General features: G+C 40.7%; 1 protein-coding gene across 24 annotated transcripts in view; it reads right to left on the bottom strand.

Annotated features, from left to right (window-relative positions):
- Window positions 1–17,613, bottom strand: part of FNBP1 (formin binding protein 1) — a 102,575-nt gene that overhangs the window by 17,885 nt on the left and 67,077 nt on the right. For 7 of the 24 annotated variants that reach the window (XM_074608601.1, XM_074608592.1, XM_074608594.1 and 4 more), the window contains exons 7-10: window positions 17,440–17,568; window positions 15,672–15,818; window positions 10,501–10,698; window positions 8,943–9,125 (exon numbers count right to left, since the gene is read on the bottom strand). In XM_074608601.1, coding sequence (XP_074464702.1) covers window positions 8,943–9,125; window positions 10,501–10,698; window positions 15,672–15,818; window positions 17,440–17,568 — 657 coding nt within the window. Of the gene's footprint in view, window positions 1–3,076; window positions 3,164–8,942; window positions 9,126–10,500; window positions 10,699–15,671; window positions 15,819–17,439; window positions 17,569–17,613 lie in introns of all 24 variants that reach the window. The other 17 variants (XM_074608615.1, XM_074608610.1, XM_074608611.1 and 14 more) reach the window with 6 other exon arrangements.

Here is a 17,613-nt window from a genome sequence, read left to right as displayed (position 1 = left end):
CACAAGATGAGCCAGGGTTATCAGTCAGCTGCCGTTTTCCTCACCAGAAACAGAAACGTAAAGAGTCTTGTACCTCTACACGTGTGGTTTAGCACTGCAGGTGAAGATCTGGCCTCATTTACAGCCGCTACAACAACAGTGACTTTTCTCATTACAGTAACATCTCTGAAGTGGAAAAAAACCTCAGAACTTGCAAATGTACACAAGTCACCTTAGATCAAAAACGTGCTGGAATGCAGTCATGAGCATCAGCCCCTTTATGCCAGGGCTTAAGAGAAGAGGGGGTAACACCGACCAAACTCACTAGAGAGGCAAGGTACTGTCTTTGGCCTCCAGCTGCACACCACGTGGTGGGATCTCCAGCAATCTCCAGTGAATTCCTAGCTCCCAGGCCTATGTCCAAAGGACAACATCCCTGAAATATCCCTGTTGATTGCGTACAGTCCTGTCCAGGCAGTCACATAAAGTCATTTCACATTCTTGAACAATTCGAAAACAAATATTCAAGTCTCAAACTTACTTTGGCCATACAGTCAGACAAGGTCAGGACCAAGAAGAAGGAAAAAAAACCCTCTTCTCTTTCCACCAAATTGATTCTATGATAGCACAGCAAGACATTATTCAAGCTCCTTAAATGATATACCTGATCTAATTCTTCAAAGGTTACCACATCTCCTGGTCCAGAGCCAAACCGTTATCTTTTAGTTACTCTGGGAAAGTGAGAGACTCAAGTGAGGAGGATGCTTCAAGGGCCTCCAGAGCAGGACGCTTTGCCTCTGCCCTCCATCACTTGCACATAGAGCTCTCGACAGCACGGGAGGGTCTCCAAAACTGCCATGGGAACAAATGTGCCTGGGCAGGCAAAGTTACCAAAGCCTCTTACAGTGTTGTAAGATGTTACAACAGCTGCAATTCAGAAGGTTCTTCCAAGAGATAGGGAGACTAACAGTGCTTTTCCTGTTTGCTGCCAAGGAGCACAAGTTAGCTGCTGCTCAGGATATAAAGCCAGATGTTAAAGGGTAAATCAAAACTACCCCCCAGCCACCTCCTCCAGCAGTCCGCACTGTGCCTGTCCTTCCAGCTCACTGGGGACAGTTGTGAAATGCTCAAACTACGCAACAAACTTGTAAGTGCATAAATACACGTGCTCGGTGCTAAAGACAGTTGAAACAGAAAAGCTGGAAAACAGCTCTCACTGCAGGCGCTGATCTGACTGCGAGAACCTCTGAATCTCTTTCCATTCAAGAGTTCTCTATTATTTTACTACCAACAGCTCCTGAATAGGATGCTCTCAAACAGGTGCTCCATTTTTAGCAACAGCACAGTTCTTTAGGACTAGATTCAAAATAAAGGTGGCTCCAGACCTATGATGTTTTTGACAGCATGAGTTAAGAAATACACGTTTTTCAAAAACAACAATTACCATCAGTTACCAGAATTTGTACAGCAATACACACCAACCATTCAAGGAAAACGTCTGGCCTTGCGATAAATAGTGAAATACTCCATTTGAACTGAGGCGCTCGGTGACAACGCAGCGGTTAAACTTCCCTCTGAAGCTCAGTCCATCAGGAAGTAAACACATGATAATGATCACAGTGCAATGAAGAAATTCACTCTCTCAGCTACTAGGCCATTAAAAACAGCAAACAAAACCAATCCATCTGAGAGAATAATCATACAGGAAGGAGAAAGAATGAGCTAAAATACACTGCTGAAGAAATTCAGCATAGGCAGCTTTTGTTTGTATAATTGTTTTAGCGTTCCTGTGAACTTTAGCATAGACATGATCAGCACAAATTGAGATCCTTGTACATACAGACAAGACTCATGGTGCAGAATAAATATTTACCTATGAAGCACTCTATCAAAGGCACAAATGTATGCTACATGCGCTAGTTTCTAAACACTACTCACTCTAAAGGCACTATACTACTGCGAAGAATCATCTGCATCAAGACTATTCTTTTGCTGTAAATTCAGCAAATTTGAAACGGATTATAGACACTGTATGCCGAATTCTTATGCTGTTAAGTATGACAAAAATAGAGAACTTATTAATAGCATTTCCAAATAGTACATCAGGGATTGTTATAACCAGTACAAATAACAAAGCAGATCATAGACTGGAAACAGCGAAATGCTGAAATAAGTCACATTCAGTTTTCCATTTCTGAAATGTATTCATCATTTCATATGAGAGCAATTCAGTTTGTATAAACAAGTATAAGCAGACTGAAAATAAATCTGCATTAAACACTAAGTAATTACTTTTGCCCACTCTGTTGGGTTTTCACAGCTAGAAACTTGCTCAGAGCTCCTGGGAGAACAGGGGCGTTTTTTCCCCCCCAAATGATCGAATAAATTCCATTTCTTCAAAATGAGCAAATCTGTTTCAAGCTGTCAATTTAAAACAAGTCTTGCTTAGTCTTGCAGGGAAAAAATGAAGAGCCTAAGAGCCACAAGCTTCAATAACACATGAGAGAGCATGAAAGCCAGCAAGTCCATGTGTTATTGGACAGTCACGGACACTAACCTCACTTACAGAAAATGGGATTGAAATAAATCACTGGACTTCATAAAACCAGGAGGGTCATTTTCTTTCTTAGTGGTCCTGTAACAATCTTCCCATACTCTGCTTTATTCATATCATATTTAGAGGCCAAGTATCTTGATTCCATGAATTCCATGAACTATGATCAGTACAGAGAGTTCAGGGAAGCTTCAGAAAGCTTCATGACCAGGCACGGAAGGTGTCACTGCACTGCTGTGAATCAGGGCTGGGCTCAAGACTGCATTTGTAAAATAATTCAGAATAAATGCATGGAACCTGTTTGCGGTCCTTACTCTGAATTTCACAGGTCCAGCTATTTCAGTTGTGCCAATTTCAGCATTTCCAGGTCTAGCAGACTTATCTTTCCTGCACATAACACAGTAAGCTGCAACTTGCCTCCCATCAAATTTTCGGTTTATCTTTTACAAAGCACATTTCCACAGCACACACTGATGGCGTTGTAAGTGGGGTTAGCGACTGTGTAGCAACGGTATGGGCTGGTCACACCATACACGGACTTACAACATATTCCCTAGCCTCAATGGCACACGTGGGTGTCCCTAAAGTCCTCTTCATGAGTTCTTTGTGAATATACAAAGACTGTGTCTGCTGGTGAGTCAGCAAGAGAAAACACACATCCGTTACACTGGAGACGAGCACGGCACCTCTGTGTTTACTGCTTCTACAGCAAAAGACAGCTTGGCATTTAACTAGCCTTTAAGTGCAAAGTGGAAGTTTCCTAGAAACTAGGCGAATATTAAGAGATTAGCATTCTCACAAAAATCAGAAAATACCATATTTTTAAATACTAGCTTAAACACGCAAGGTCAGAAAACATCTCTCTGTGCTAGAACAAACCAAGGCGTGAATGACCCCACCCACCAAAAAATCCTGTTCTTGCCACAGATTTATACACTTACATTAGCATAACAAGTAAGCCCAGGGGCAGGGAAGAGAGCAGGTACAAGAGGGGGCGGTTTGTTTTGTTTGCTGTTTCTGCATGCTCACAGAACAACGAAGTGCCCACCACCCAGGCAGACCAACAGCTACGCGTCAAGGGAGAAGACTGCACGGTATGTCACAGAGAACAGACGGGATGGTAAGGGAAAAACATTAACTGGTGCAATGGAAATAAAATCACATTGTAATGAAGTCAACAACTTCCATTAAAAAGGAAACCACAAAAGTCCCTCCGTGCGCCTTAGGGAACTGCCTGGAGGCTGGAACTTGGGTAATGAGAGCAATATCTGTGTCCCAGCTCCCAGACCCATCCTCTCTGCTTCGTCACATCCCAGATGCTGAGGCAAGGGAGGAAAGGCAAATCTGCACAGCACAGTAATTCGAAGGTGTAAGTTCTACCCCTGGATTTTGTTAGTTCAGAAGTATTGCTCTTTAAATAAAGGTGCTGATGTTACTGCCGCTATAGCAATAAAACAAAAGAACACAAAATTAATATCAACTAGCAGAATATTGAGTCTTCTTTGTCCTCAAAATGGAATTAGAAAAAGCAGAGCAAGCATAAATTAAATTGACTTATGTAAGTGGTTCCTCATTTTTTGTACTCTCCTGGCTTTAACTTCCCTAAAGAGACAGAGCTGATTTTAGATGTTACACTACTTTTACAATTTTTGTGAGAGTCTAATACCTCTTTAAAAGGACAGTATAAGACTTCCCCCTCCGCCCCCTTCTAACTCTGATCCATGACAAGTGCTGTAACGGTTTTACAGTATTTTCTACAATGGACGTTGAGGGTAGAAGAAAGAAGCTTTGAGGAAAACACAAAAATGTGATTAGAAAACCATAGACACTGACAAGAGTCACCAATTTTTTTCTATTTTTTTTATTTTTTTTAAACAGACTAGGATTTCGTATTGGCAGTGACCACTGACGCTGGTATTGGTGCCTCTACATTAACCTTGCATCTGTTGTAAATTGTTCAGGCATCTGCTTCCTTCCATGATAACAAGATTCATTGGATTTTTGGTTTAGAAGCAAAATTAAAACCAGACTGGGCAGAGGACATGTCATTATTAATTATATAATTCATTTTAACAGTCAGTCCGCTTTAGTTCTGTAATTTCTCTTTCCAAATGCAACATAAGATGCTAAACCAAAACTTTATAATGGAATTACTACAATATACTGCCTCTCCAGACACGTTCTGATAGCAAAGATTTCACAGAGGAATTGTATGGGAATCCATTCACTCACTCATGTTTCATTTACAATGATCAATTACAATGTGCCATTCTGCTGGTGGTATCTGTCCTGTTAAGGTCTTAGTATCTACTGGACTTGTTCACATTAAGTAGTTCCTTTTCATGCACTTCTTCCTTAAGCCAATGCAAAAAAAAAAAAAGTTTCCTCTGAAATAAACAAATTGTTACCCTGGCTTTTGCAGGAGTTAACAGCCCAGTTTATCAACAAAGCCAGGAAGGACCTGCTTGATAATTTCATTGAATACTCTAAAAATAATACTTAAAATACCTTTGTGGCCACCTTTACTGCAAGGTGTCCGGCTGGAGTGGAATTTTGTCTCTGAACAAAACCAGCAGTGCGGAGACAATATTCAGAGCAAACAAAATTCTTCAGTGTCCAAAGGCAAACAGCCGTTACACTGTCCTGTCCTGCTGGCTACCTGCCTGACCTGGCCAAAAGTTGCTTCACTGATGTATTTCTGCACGGATCAAATGTTCTTCTGTGTAGAGGACACCATCTCCTCTATGTCCTCCTAATTTCGTTGGTAACTTCACAGTCAGGTATTTGTAACATGCTCCTGAGCAAAATTCAGATGCTTTTGTGTTTAGCAGGGGGATGGAGAGGAATTGAGAAAAGGAAATCTTACGAAACTTATTATGGTAAAAGCAGAATTAACAGTATTATCTGGCTGTACTGAATATAAAGTGGGTCATATCAACCACATCAGCTGAAACAAATGCCAACCACTCATTTTTCATGTAATAAATTAACCGGATTTGAGGGTGGCTCTTGATTTATTTTTTGCCTGGTTAGAATTATTTTATTTTTGAAGGTCATATGGCATTTTCATGATCTTTTAGTCTGACCATTTGTATAACAAATCACCAAGGACTTACAAAATGGGAACTTGACAAGTTTTCAAATCAGTCGGAGGAAGCTGCCAGAGCTTTGCAGCCTCTCCTACGCCATATTTCTACATGAAGCAAGCGTCCTCAATTCGTCCCTCTGGAAAAAGAGAGGATGATCTGAACACTGGCCTCCAACTCTGCGGGATGAGTCAGGCAGGAAAAGTATTTACATACAAACACCCTGGTAGCTAACAGGGGAAGGAAATAAAACAGAAAGAGAACACAGTGAAAGGTTTAAATGAAGATTTAGCAATAGCCTTTCCTTGCAAATTTTTAATGAACGTGCCAGCAGAAATTTGAGGGATTTCAGGGAAGACTATAGGAAATTGTTCTCATTATTTCACCTTCCGCACAAGCCACTTAAAACCAACATGGTACACAGAATTTGTAAGACTTGCTTGGATTTCTCAGATAGTTAATACATATGATAATGGCCTTTCTTCATTAAATATTAAAGGCCATTAGTTATAATTGCTTATACGGCCAAATACTCACTAAATAAGAATTTGTACATTTGAAATACAAATTTGTGAAGTGCCCAGGGATCTACAAACTAGTATTTTTAAATCAAGTTAGAAATATTCAGCACTATTTTCAATATTCTGTTCCACGAATGGCACTATCGGAGCACTGGATTGCAGTACAAACCTTCTCCTTCAGCAGCACTGGACTCTCCAAAGTGTCTCATACCCCGGATGAAGCCGACTGCCAGGTGCTACCAAGACAGCCACTACCCAGCTCAGTGCCCGGGTTTGCTGCTGCAGAAGCAGAATTGAAATACTGTCTCCCCCGGTAAAAGCTACTGAGAAGACGCTCTGAGCCAAACTGCAACTGAGGGAAGGGGGTACATTTACAGAACCTGCCTTTGGACAGCTTAGAAACTTCCCGCTTCCCCAGTGAAAATCAGTGAAGTGTGCGGAAACATGACTTTCTGGGGCTCTGAATTTCCCATTAAATGGGAAATCCTTAGCAAAGAACTGAAAACCGCTCTGTATAAAACACCTTTTTATAAAAAGTACTGTCTGCAACCAGAGGAGACAAAATATTGTTTACAGCACTGCTCTCAATTCTCAGTAACTAACCACTGAAGTTCCCGACTGAAATCATCTCTACTTGTACAGCTCCAGCCTCAGCCCTAAATGCCAGTGCAGTCCCTGGAGCAGAATTTGGGCTTTTTAAAGGAGTCACTTCCTTGCTGTTACAGCCTGCTCTAAAAAACATTTTAAAATACTGAACACTTGCGTCTCCTTCCTGTAATTTTTATAGGAGGAAATAATTCTAAGGACCTTAATCCAGGAGCCAAAGTCATGCTATGCCAGCGACTTCTCAGCACAACTGTGCCACGTGCGAGCTTCTGGAAAGATAAAGTCTTCTTTTTATTTGAAAAATGGAAAATTTTCACTCAGGGACCTGTTATTTTACTTACTGCTTATGAAGACCACCAATGAGAACATTTTATTCAACACAAACACTTCCACATCAGTTTACCGCTATAGGCACAGCCAATGTCAAGGACAGGAACAGAGCAGCTGACCTGGGAAAACTCAGGTCACGCTTTCTACTCCATCAGCAGCAGAGGAGACAGGGACACTGCGCTTGTAACAGTAGTGATGTGTCACAAAATGTTGATACAGCGTGATCTACACGCAGGTGAATCCCCAAGGTCAGCCATGGAGGCGTTCAGCTTCTCTGCACTGTACAGCACATAAACCAGCATCTACCACACTGCACTTCAGCTGAAAAACCCAAACCTTAATCCCTCAGAACATCTCATCTGTGTTTTGGAGCTCGCATGCTAGACTGATACAGCTTTTGCAGATGGAATATCATTTTAAACTGAGTGCATCATAGCACTGGGAAGTGAAAGTCAGTTCAGAAACCCACAAAATCTGTGGACTTAATGGGAAATGCCCAGAAAAAGACCTGCTGGCCTGCAGTTCTGCATGCCAATGTAAGTAGAGAGGGCTGCAAGGACAAGTCCAACGTGGAAACTGAAATTTTTTTGCTAGCTTTACAATGGTTCATCACATAATGCTTATCAAATTCTTAGTTAATGTCTTTCCTCCACAGTTTGCAAGAATGGCAGCTATTAATGTCCATTAAAAATAGTTTTTCAACTTGGTATTTTCACAAAGATATTTCATTAACATTTAAAGTGTCAAGAATAAAAATTGGGGAGAAAACACTTAAACCTAATTAGAAAAAAGTTAAAGAGCATGGCAGGATTTTAAATTCTTCTATGGACACTTAAAAAGCTGTTTAAGCCACATCATCTGCTCATGGAGGTCCAGACACAGACATGATAAACAGATTTGGTGGGAAGCAGTATTACTTATGCTCTCTACAGCAATTGAGTCAAACCCTCCTATCTTATTGAAACTTCATGCTACAGGATGTGGTTTAGGTCCTTGAGAAGTGTCAGCCCCAAATATTTGAGTCAACTGCAATCAATACATCTAGGTAGCTGCATGGAACATTAAATTCAGTGTCACCCCCGAGGCTCCACCATCACGGCAGCCCTGGTTTAAAGCACACACGTACCATAAACCACCTAGAATCAGTTCATCTTTCACATCTCGCCTTTTTTTTTATCTTAAGACTAGACTTCCTAAGCAAGCTAACATTGCAGCACTTGAAGCACCATCTGAGGCCAAGTCTCTGGAACAGAAGTCGCACACAGAGGCGTTCTTCGCCATGAAACACAGGGAAGTCATCTTCCCACTACTACAGCAAGGTGAACGCCTGAACATGCACCAACTGAGGTCAAAAGAATTATTTTCTAGAATCCCTCCTAATTACTGTCCTCCTCCTGCCACAGATATTGAGCTGAGAGGCTCACCCTGCAGAGAGAAAAACTTTTCACATGAAGGTAGACAACATGCAGCACCAGGATCAGAGGAAACCTCTGAACGGAGCTCCTCCAAACCTACTCTGCTACAGACATACGCAGGGCTACTAAATTAGTGACTTTGACTTCTACATGAGTATTACTTAATCTTCAGCTCTTCCTTCCATTCTTTGGACAATCCCTCCTCCCCAAAAAGCCCAAATGGGTAATTTCCATCAGCAGCTGCACTTTTTGTGGTTTCATTGTGGGGTTTTTGACTACAAATGGCTTTATAGGTTGGGATTCCTTGGATTTGTCTGCATGTTATGATAAAACACAATGGATTCATTCACAAAACAAAACAAGTTTTTACATAACAGAACGTGCAATAAAAGCGCAAGAAAGAAAGAAAAGAGAAAGAAAGAGAGAGAGAGGTATCCAGAGGAGAACTTACCCCGCGCTTTAGGCTCCTGAAGCAGTGGATTTTGGGTTTGGAGGTCATAAACTCGTTGAAGCGATGGGAGAGGGGTTCCTTTTGCTGCTTGGGAGACTGGGGGCCGTTGGGAACAGCAGAGGGTGAGGCAGAGGCAGGGGGAGGAGGAGGGGGCTGATGGGGGGATGTTAAAAGGGACATAAGCTACGTATAAGAGATGGAGAAGTGACAGAATAAAAACCAAAATAAAAAGATAAAACGAAAATAAGCATCAAAACCAATATTTGAAATCCAGAGAAAAAACCAATTAAATAATTAAATATTAAAGGCCATGGTTCAAAAGACGGGGGGAAAGCAGTATTTAAGAGTTGTGTTAAATAAAGAATGTGATAAATGGAAGTTTTAGTAAGTGATGCAACAGAAGAGTAACACAAAGTATTTTGACAGGAGGCTCATGCAGACTCTTCCATGCAGTGCTATCCCCATAAATTGCCCTGTTCTCTTCTGTGGACAGCTCAAAATAATGCATATGGATAGAGCTTTCAAATACCTGAATTTAAATGGATCAGATAAGGAAGGTACCTTAGTGCCCAGTAGCGTTTCTATTATCTGGAAAACAACAAACCACATTCCTTCCTGCTTTCAAATCATACCTCAGTAATGCGCATTACACTTCACTTCTACAAATTATTCTGCCAATTTGCTCAGGAGTTAGTCCTGGTTGGTTTTTTTCTGGCTACACTGATGTAAGCACCAGACAGCCGTGTTCTCTCACATACCAGCGCAACAGGAATGATCCATTTTGAACAGGTAGATCTTTTGACTCTGGCATTAGTAGAAGAGGTTTCATAGGGTCAGAGCAAGGGTGAGATCAAAACCACAAAGCTACTCCGGGCTTCCATCAGTGTTACTGAAAACCGGTTTAGTCCAGTCACCCTGACACATTCTGGTAACCCCAGAGAAATGTCGCCATGCATTGTGGTGTAAAATATGACAGTGAAATGAAAAAGGTTTAATGGATACATAAGTTAATATGGTTCTTTTAGGAAGTCAACTGCTCAGTTAGTTATGCTCCGTTAGTTGTGCTTAACAAGAATGAATCGCAGCAATTCCCTGTTCCCAGCCACCCAACTGCTGAACCCAGTGGACAGACTGAAAAGATAATGCAAATGAAAAGCCAAGGAGAGTTTTAGAAGTGTCAAAACAGTAATGCCACATTAAAGCTTCCCAAAAGTAACGATGTTAGTTAGCGCACATGGCACTAGGTAAGTGGTATACAATTCTAATTCTTTCTCTGAGTTAGGAACAGAAATGGACCATGGCAGAGACGTGACAACTTAAGTTAAATTAATATAATTAAACGTAATTAAAGAAATTATACAAGAAAAAAAATATTTCAAGATATAAAGAAACTTAAGTAACCAAAGACTACAACAAAACACCATATTAAGACATCAGTTATTAACTTTCGGAATCTAAAATTCTCTTTAAAAAATTGTAATTGCCAGGATTATTAGACAAGACAGAGGTTATTTACTATACATATACTAGCACCAAGCTCAAGTTTGCAAGTCAGTACCTTATTTTTCTTGATGAATGGCCATAACTTGCCCTTGGACTTGCCACCGAACTTCGGCTCAGACTTCCCATCCCCTCTTGAGTTGGAAAGGCTGGATTCCGAGACAGTCCGCTTCATTGGCTGCGTGAAGTCCTCAAAGTCGACGTCTCCCGGAGGCTCGAACCCGGATTTAAAGGCTTCTATTACCAGCTGTGAATCCTGAAATGGGACAGATCCAGTACAAGTATAAACATCGCCGATGAGGGCTGTCATCTAATTGGTGCCATAGAAAAACAGTACAAGGACAAGAAAGTTTGCCCACGCACGAACCAGCCTTTACAGGGACCAGTCTCATTCCCGGGAATGAACACCCTTCCAGGGCCCGGGATCGATACAAGTCTCTCACCTTCTGCTTAAAGACCATAAAGCATGGGTCACTGTAGTTAACTAAAGATGATGCTGAGGAAGAGTAAACTCAGGTCTCCTCACTCCAACCTTCCACTGAGGTGCGGAACCCTGGAGTTTCACCCCAACCCAACAATGTGTTCGCCCCCTTTGTTTTGTTTACACACAAAAATCAGAATTCTGATACAAACACCTTTTAAGGTTTTTTTCATGTCTACTGGTAAAAATGACTAAGAGCTTATTGCTATTAACTTTACTGACTAGAAAAGCAATGAGATTGCAGTAACCGAACAGATAACTTTAGTGACTCATAACAAGATTTAACGTATAGAATTGCCGGGCGTGCAGCTGTAGGCAAGCTAGTGGAAAATCCCAATAAATTCTCCCATATAAAGGAGCTCTTGAGCAATCACACTGCCCCAAGCTGACAAGTCGATGCACGTGAACTCATCTACAGTAAATGGCAGGAGTTTATCTTACGAGCTTTACCCAACAACTGAGCAGTCCAAGGTCATGCAAGTAGCCCGACACCTTGGTGCGGGAGGCTGGGAACTCCATGCACTGTCATTAAAGCCACATTCCCTTTTGGCACTACTAGGAGTGTTAGATGCAAGTCAGCCACATACTGTCTGTCCACCGTGTACAATGGTTTTGCTGCCCCCCCCCTTTTTTTTTTGACAGAAGGGAAAAAAATATATATCAGAGCTAGAACAATATCTACAATATACAGCATTTTTCCTGGTCAGGTCCACAAATGCAATTAATTATAAATAAGCTCAAATTCAGACTTGCAAATTGCCAAATGCATTCCAGCATCCCAAATGCATTTAAATCTAATGGACTCAGAAAAAAAATTATTTTAACACACTTATCTACTTGACTTCTTGGTAAGAGGCCTTTTTTATGTTATATTGTTCTAACAGTTTTCTTCTAAGATCATTAGAGAAACTGTGCCACAGCACACAAATATCTATCACCATCCTCTTCAGGCAAAAAAGATGAACTTGTTGCTTTGAAGGCATTTCACAGATTCTGCTTATGTCTGTCGGTAAAACACTATTCATGAGAAATCCAGTGGGATATAAACATATCCAGAGGCCAGGCTCAACTGAGCAAAACACAGGTATAGGAAAAGCTTTGCAAAAGTCTGCAGGGGATTGTGAAGAAAACTAAGGTTTAAGATCCTCAAACTCTCAGGTGCTCTGCGAAATTCCTACACAACTTTTAGGGAGGCAGAACAACACCTTCCTCTATCTCATCCTAGTTTGACATTAAAACTTCCTCAGATCTAAACATTTGAAGAGATTTTTAATAACACTCACGAAAGCAAGATGAAGGAAGAGACTATAAACATACACAAGGTTACATTAAATAATCTGTGGATATTTTATCCTATGCGCAGAGCTTTTCATTTTTTCCTCTTAATTTTACAGCGTTCCTTCCATTTAGCCAAAACATCCTTCCACTACAATAGAGCTTAAAATAACCAGCATGCTCCATATATCACAGAGATAATGTCATAACAGGAACTCCAAAGTCCGTAACAAATTAATTTTATCTGCTGCTAGAGCCTTCTGAAGCAAGTTCTGTATAGGTTCACCTCGCAGTCACTACAGCTTACCCTTGCAGCATGACCTGAAGCTGGCCATTTTGCAAGTGGGCATGAGGCATAACTTTGTAACATTTAAACTGCAGAGAACATAGAAAGTATTAAATCTGTCCCATATGTCATTCTGGTTCTTAACACTTTCTGACGGAATAGGGGCCCTGGAATAAAAGCGATCTTCCAGAATCCTGCTAGCATCCATAGAGGGAGGGAACACGGAGCCAGCCGTGGGAAACAGTCTGCACTTCCACAGTTTCAAAGTCATTATAGAAATACATCCTTCCTTACTACTGTATTACACAATTCTGCCACTAGAAATCATAGTGGTTCACAGATACCATAGGAACCCACCTTCATAGGCCGATGTTTGTAATAAACTTACCCAAAGCTGAAAATTGATAATAAAAAGCTGCAACACACCTCCATGAAGTGCGAAGTTCTGCCGCTTTTATTATTTTTTTTCCTTTTTAAACAGTAACGTCTTACCGTCAGCTGGTAATATTTTACTCACAGCAAAAAAAAAGCTGCAGAACTTGAAGGTTGTTACATCCTTTCAGCTAGAGTTGACACACAGTTTGGTACACAAGGTAAATTACTAGAATTGGTGTTTTCTCTAATATTTTTTTTCTTTCTGACCAATACATCTTCTGTATTAGTTGTGGCTGTTCCATTTAAAGATCTGGTTTCTCAACTGAAGTTACCACACAAAGAGTGGAGCTTTCATTTAACCTCCCGCCTTCTTTAGTAACTCTGTATGTGAAAATAAAACCAAAGAATAGCAAGAGCTAAATAAGAACTCCAAACACAGCACTGCCTTTTGTCAGTGTCACAGTGTCTGACCTTACACATTTCAAGTTTGGCAATACTGTATGTTTGTTTATGATTACCAGATCCTGGAGATCTCCTCCCAGCTGGGAAACACATGTGGGCCCAGAGTTTCACACAAAGCTTTTCCTGCTCAGCAGGCTCTTGGTTTTGCTCACCATTGTACTAGCTATATTATCACTGGCTGTCCTTGCAGTCAACTTCCCTGGAATCTGACCTCAAAGCTGACTACAGCACAGATCTAGTTGACTTCCCTATGCAAAGTTTTCCACACTTGAAAAAGATGAGTAAAGGAGACAACCTTGAATTTGAACCTTTTGAGGAAAAGGAGAAGCTCTTCTGACGGTAGCCTGAGAGAGCCCAAACTTGCTTCTTAAAATGTTAAGAGGTGAGATGGGAAAGGTCTGCTGTAATCATAGAATCTGTCGGCTTGGAAGGGACCTTTAATGGCCATCTAGTCCAAACCCCTGCAGTGAGCAGGGACTCTTCAACTACATCAGGTTGCTCAGAGCCTCATAAAGCCTGGCCTTGAATGTCTACAGGGATGGGGCCTCCACCACCTCTCTGGGCAACCTGGGCCAGCGTCTCACCATCCTCAGCGTAAAGAACTTCCTCCTAATGTCTAATCTAAACCTGCCCTGCTCTAGTTTAAAACCATTGCCGCTCGTCCTATCGCTACATGCCCTTGCAAACAGGTAATACTCTGCATTAGTGGCAAACACAGTATATTACCTGGAAATAAGAGAAAATACAGCCTTTAAATTGCTAATGTGTGCACTTATGGCCATCCTTATAAAGTGACAGGACCTGCACACTACAGAAGGGCAGGAACAAACATATCACTTATCAGAATCAAGAAAGTTATAAACTACCGTTCCATAGATGAAAAAAAAAATCTTTTATGATATTTAAGAAAAGAGAATCCTTTATGCATGTAACTGTTTTCCAGATAGAACGTGCTAAACCCTTTGTAATTGCTCAGATATAACAAATCTGTTTAAATGCATTTTTGTTCGCATGGTGTTTACAGGAGACCCCTTAGTTATCCATGCTCAAAGCCAGCATTTTGTGGTGTCGTACTTGTGCACAAGCCATCAATCTGACTTAACTGTGTACAAGAGAGACTAACTTGAACATAAAATTAACACTGATTCAAATACCTCGCTTAAGTCTGATTCAAACTGATTCAAACACACGCTTAAGCGTGTTTTGCTATGACCTCACTTGAGGATTCAAGCAGTTGTAGGCTTAGATTAGGAATCTCCCCAAGACGATTTCACCATGCAGCACCAAAAGCCATACCTCAAGAACGGCACGTTGTTCTAACATGGAAATCTGTGCCCCAGCTCTCCCTTCTCCCACCCTGAAAGAGTCATTTTCAGATTATTTGGTTTCCTATGCTGCTCTCTGTGAGAGCAATTGCTGAGCAGAAAGTAGTGGATTCATTTCAAAGCTTCAGCCTGAGGCTTATGCCGCCAATTAATGGCAGTCTCCGGGCTCTGGGGACTGAATAGCTCAGAAAAGATTCCAGTGCAAAAAACGTATGGGAAATTCAAACAGCCAGCAAGACACATGCTGTTTGTATTTGAAGCACTAATGTGATCCATGAGAAGGGCTGAAAGAGCAAGCGGCGACTTCATTTACGAAGGGAGCAGATCATTCTGAAAACAAAATAGAAAAACACATTTGCCCTCATGCTAACTGTACATCAAGAAGCTCAACCAAACTCCTTATCAGCCTTTTTATCAGGAAGGCTTCTTTTTAATGCTACAATGATGTTCAGAAATCAAGATATGCGAGAGCTCATTTACAGATTGCTACCAAACCTCAAATCTGCAAACAAAGATTTTACGGTAGAAATTTTGCCAGATTGTTTGCAATAATTTATGTAGCAAATACTTTAAATACTTCCATTATTATAAAACTAACTGGAATGAAGATATTTCTGCAACATTTAGTTTTCTGACTATTAGGCATAGAACCCATCTGAACAGGAACTGGGGATTATTAAGTATCTGGAATTACGCCCACCATCCTCCTTATTCTACGCAGAAGCCCATTTTTCACTTACGGGATTTCAAGAAGTAATTATCCTAGTAAGTGAGAGGATATTCCTAAAAGGAAAAAAAAATTAAAATAAAAAGTAGAGGCATTTCTAGGTGTTAAGTAGATTTGGGAAATAATCTGAGCACATCCTGCCTCAGACAAAGTAGCTTGGGACAAGAAGCCATTGTTTGTTTTATTTCTGTAACTATAAAGCTCTTGTGCTGCAGCCCGGACCCAGGATTTAAGTCTCCATATCTCAGTGAACAATACTAAAGATGACAATCAACAATCCAAACAACCCAACACTTACATTCTTGTGATCAATTGATTCTGCAGCCTTTGTTATTTCATCCAGACACTTTCCAATGATAGGGATCACTTGGCGATCGACCTCTGCGAAAGTTTTCATGGATTCACCTATCCTCACGATTCTTCTTTCCTCCATCTCTTGTATTTTCTAAAACATTACATTTCATTCAGATCAAATATCAAAATTAACTTCACAGTTTCAACCCATTTTTTTCCCCAGCACACATCAGCTGCTTCAAAAGTTACACCTCCTGGGAATTTTTCAATTCACTTTTTATGTTAAAAAATGCTGATTTGTCAAAACCCCAGCTTTAGACTTGTAAGGATGGCTCCTCAGGCTTTTAAGAGAATTTCTGCAACAAGAAATTTTTTCATTTTCTGTGCATGTTCTGAAAGATCTTATTTTCATTCCACTGCAGAATCCAAGCAAACAAAAATCTTGACATTTCTCCTTTTCCTTAGGAGGTAATTTTTGGTTTACAGGCAGTCCTATACATCACGTGTTGTTCACACCAGGGCTCCTCAATACATGCTCCCTGTTGCTCAATGGATTCAGTGCCACAGTCTCCAGTATAGATTCCACGGGCCTCTCATTTACAACAGAGGGAAACTGGATGTGGTATAACGCTATTGTGACAGATTATACCAGGATACAGAAGGGCATGAACAGGAACAGCCTGTTTCACATTAGACTGCAGCAATCTTAGGAAGCACTGTCAGCTTGAAAATCCCCATTGCTTTGACTGATCCACAAGCAACACAAATTCTTTACAAAGCAACTTATTTCAGCATCTGAAAGGAAGCACTAGAGCTTACTGGTGCACTGGTAGTGAAAAGGATACATCCGCAGTACTTTACGCATGCTCACCTGCAAATCACAGCACTTAGCAGATCTAGCACTAAATACAAATGCATTGCAAAAATTTTATATCGGATGCCACGGATAATTTATCTCAAGACATTGGTTTGAAACACCATGAAGCAAAAGAGTCCATTGAGCTAAGAAGCTGCAGCTAGGGATAATAAAATGCGTAATTGCTACGCAAATATCAGTTATTTCTCATCAGATGATAAGCATGTGACATTTTCTCCCTTAAAGAGGTTGTATTTTCAACTTCTGATGCTTATGACTCATTACAACGGAACAGTCATTTAGAACTGCTCTACTACATTAATCTCTCTAACGTTCAGTCAAGCACAAACCCAGATCTTCAGTCAATATAAATCTGATGGCTTTTTTGTTCTTTCTCTACAGTCTTTCTTTAGGCCCCCTAAGGCATAATCAGCAAGCTTGCTTAAACCCTTTGACATTCACTGGTACAGAATTACTGTGGTTTAAAATTTAAACATCTGTGAAGTCTGATTTGAAGACGGGTTATAAAGGGCTGTGAGGCTTTACAGATTTAATGATGTCCAGCTGACTCCTGCCTCAACAATGCAATGAATGCTCTCATTCCCCAGATGCATGGACACAAGAGTTTAACAGAGGAAGATTGTGAGGATTCCAAAGACTATCGTAATGTGTCATGACAATTCATGTCATCTTCCTCATATATTATCACTTGGTATCTACTCTAAGAGAAAGGGACAATTTATCCTAACGAGCTCTCCATCTTGTGTTGGCAGACTGCATACAAAATTTGCTAACAGTGACAAAAGTCACCAAAAAATAAGAGACAGGGTCATAGAATTGAGACGATGTGCAATACGCCCCTCTGTTCTTATCACAAGATTAAGAGCTACTCTAGACCAGTGCCAGTGACCCTTACCTGGAAGATGTTTGGTATGTGTGTGTAGTAATGATCATGCTGCTCACTGTTGAACTTCTGTAGAGTGGAAGAATATTCAGCTTTGCTGTCTTCTGCCATTTGATGTCGTAGCTGAGCTTGCTGTCTTGCCTAAAGAAATGCCAAAAGAAATTTATAGTTTATACTACAGGGAAA

The sequence above is a fragment of the Larus michahellis genome, chromosome 15 (genome assembly GCF_964199755.1).
Source record: "Larus michahellis chromosome 15, bLarMic1.1, whole genome shotgun sequence".
NCBI classification, from domain to species: domain Eukaryota; kingdom Metazoa; phylum Chordata; class Aves; order Charadriiformes; family Laridae; genus Larus; species Larus michahellis.
The sequence above is the reverse complement of the archived record's forward strand: the minus strand, read 5'-3'. Positions and strand labels throughout refer to the sequence as shown.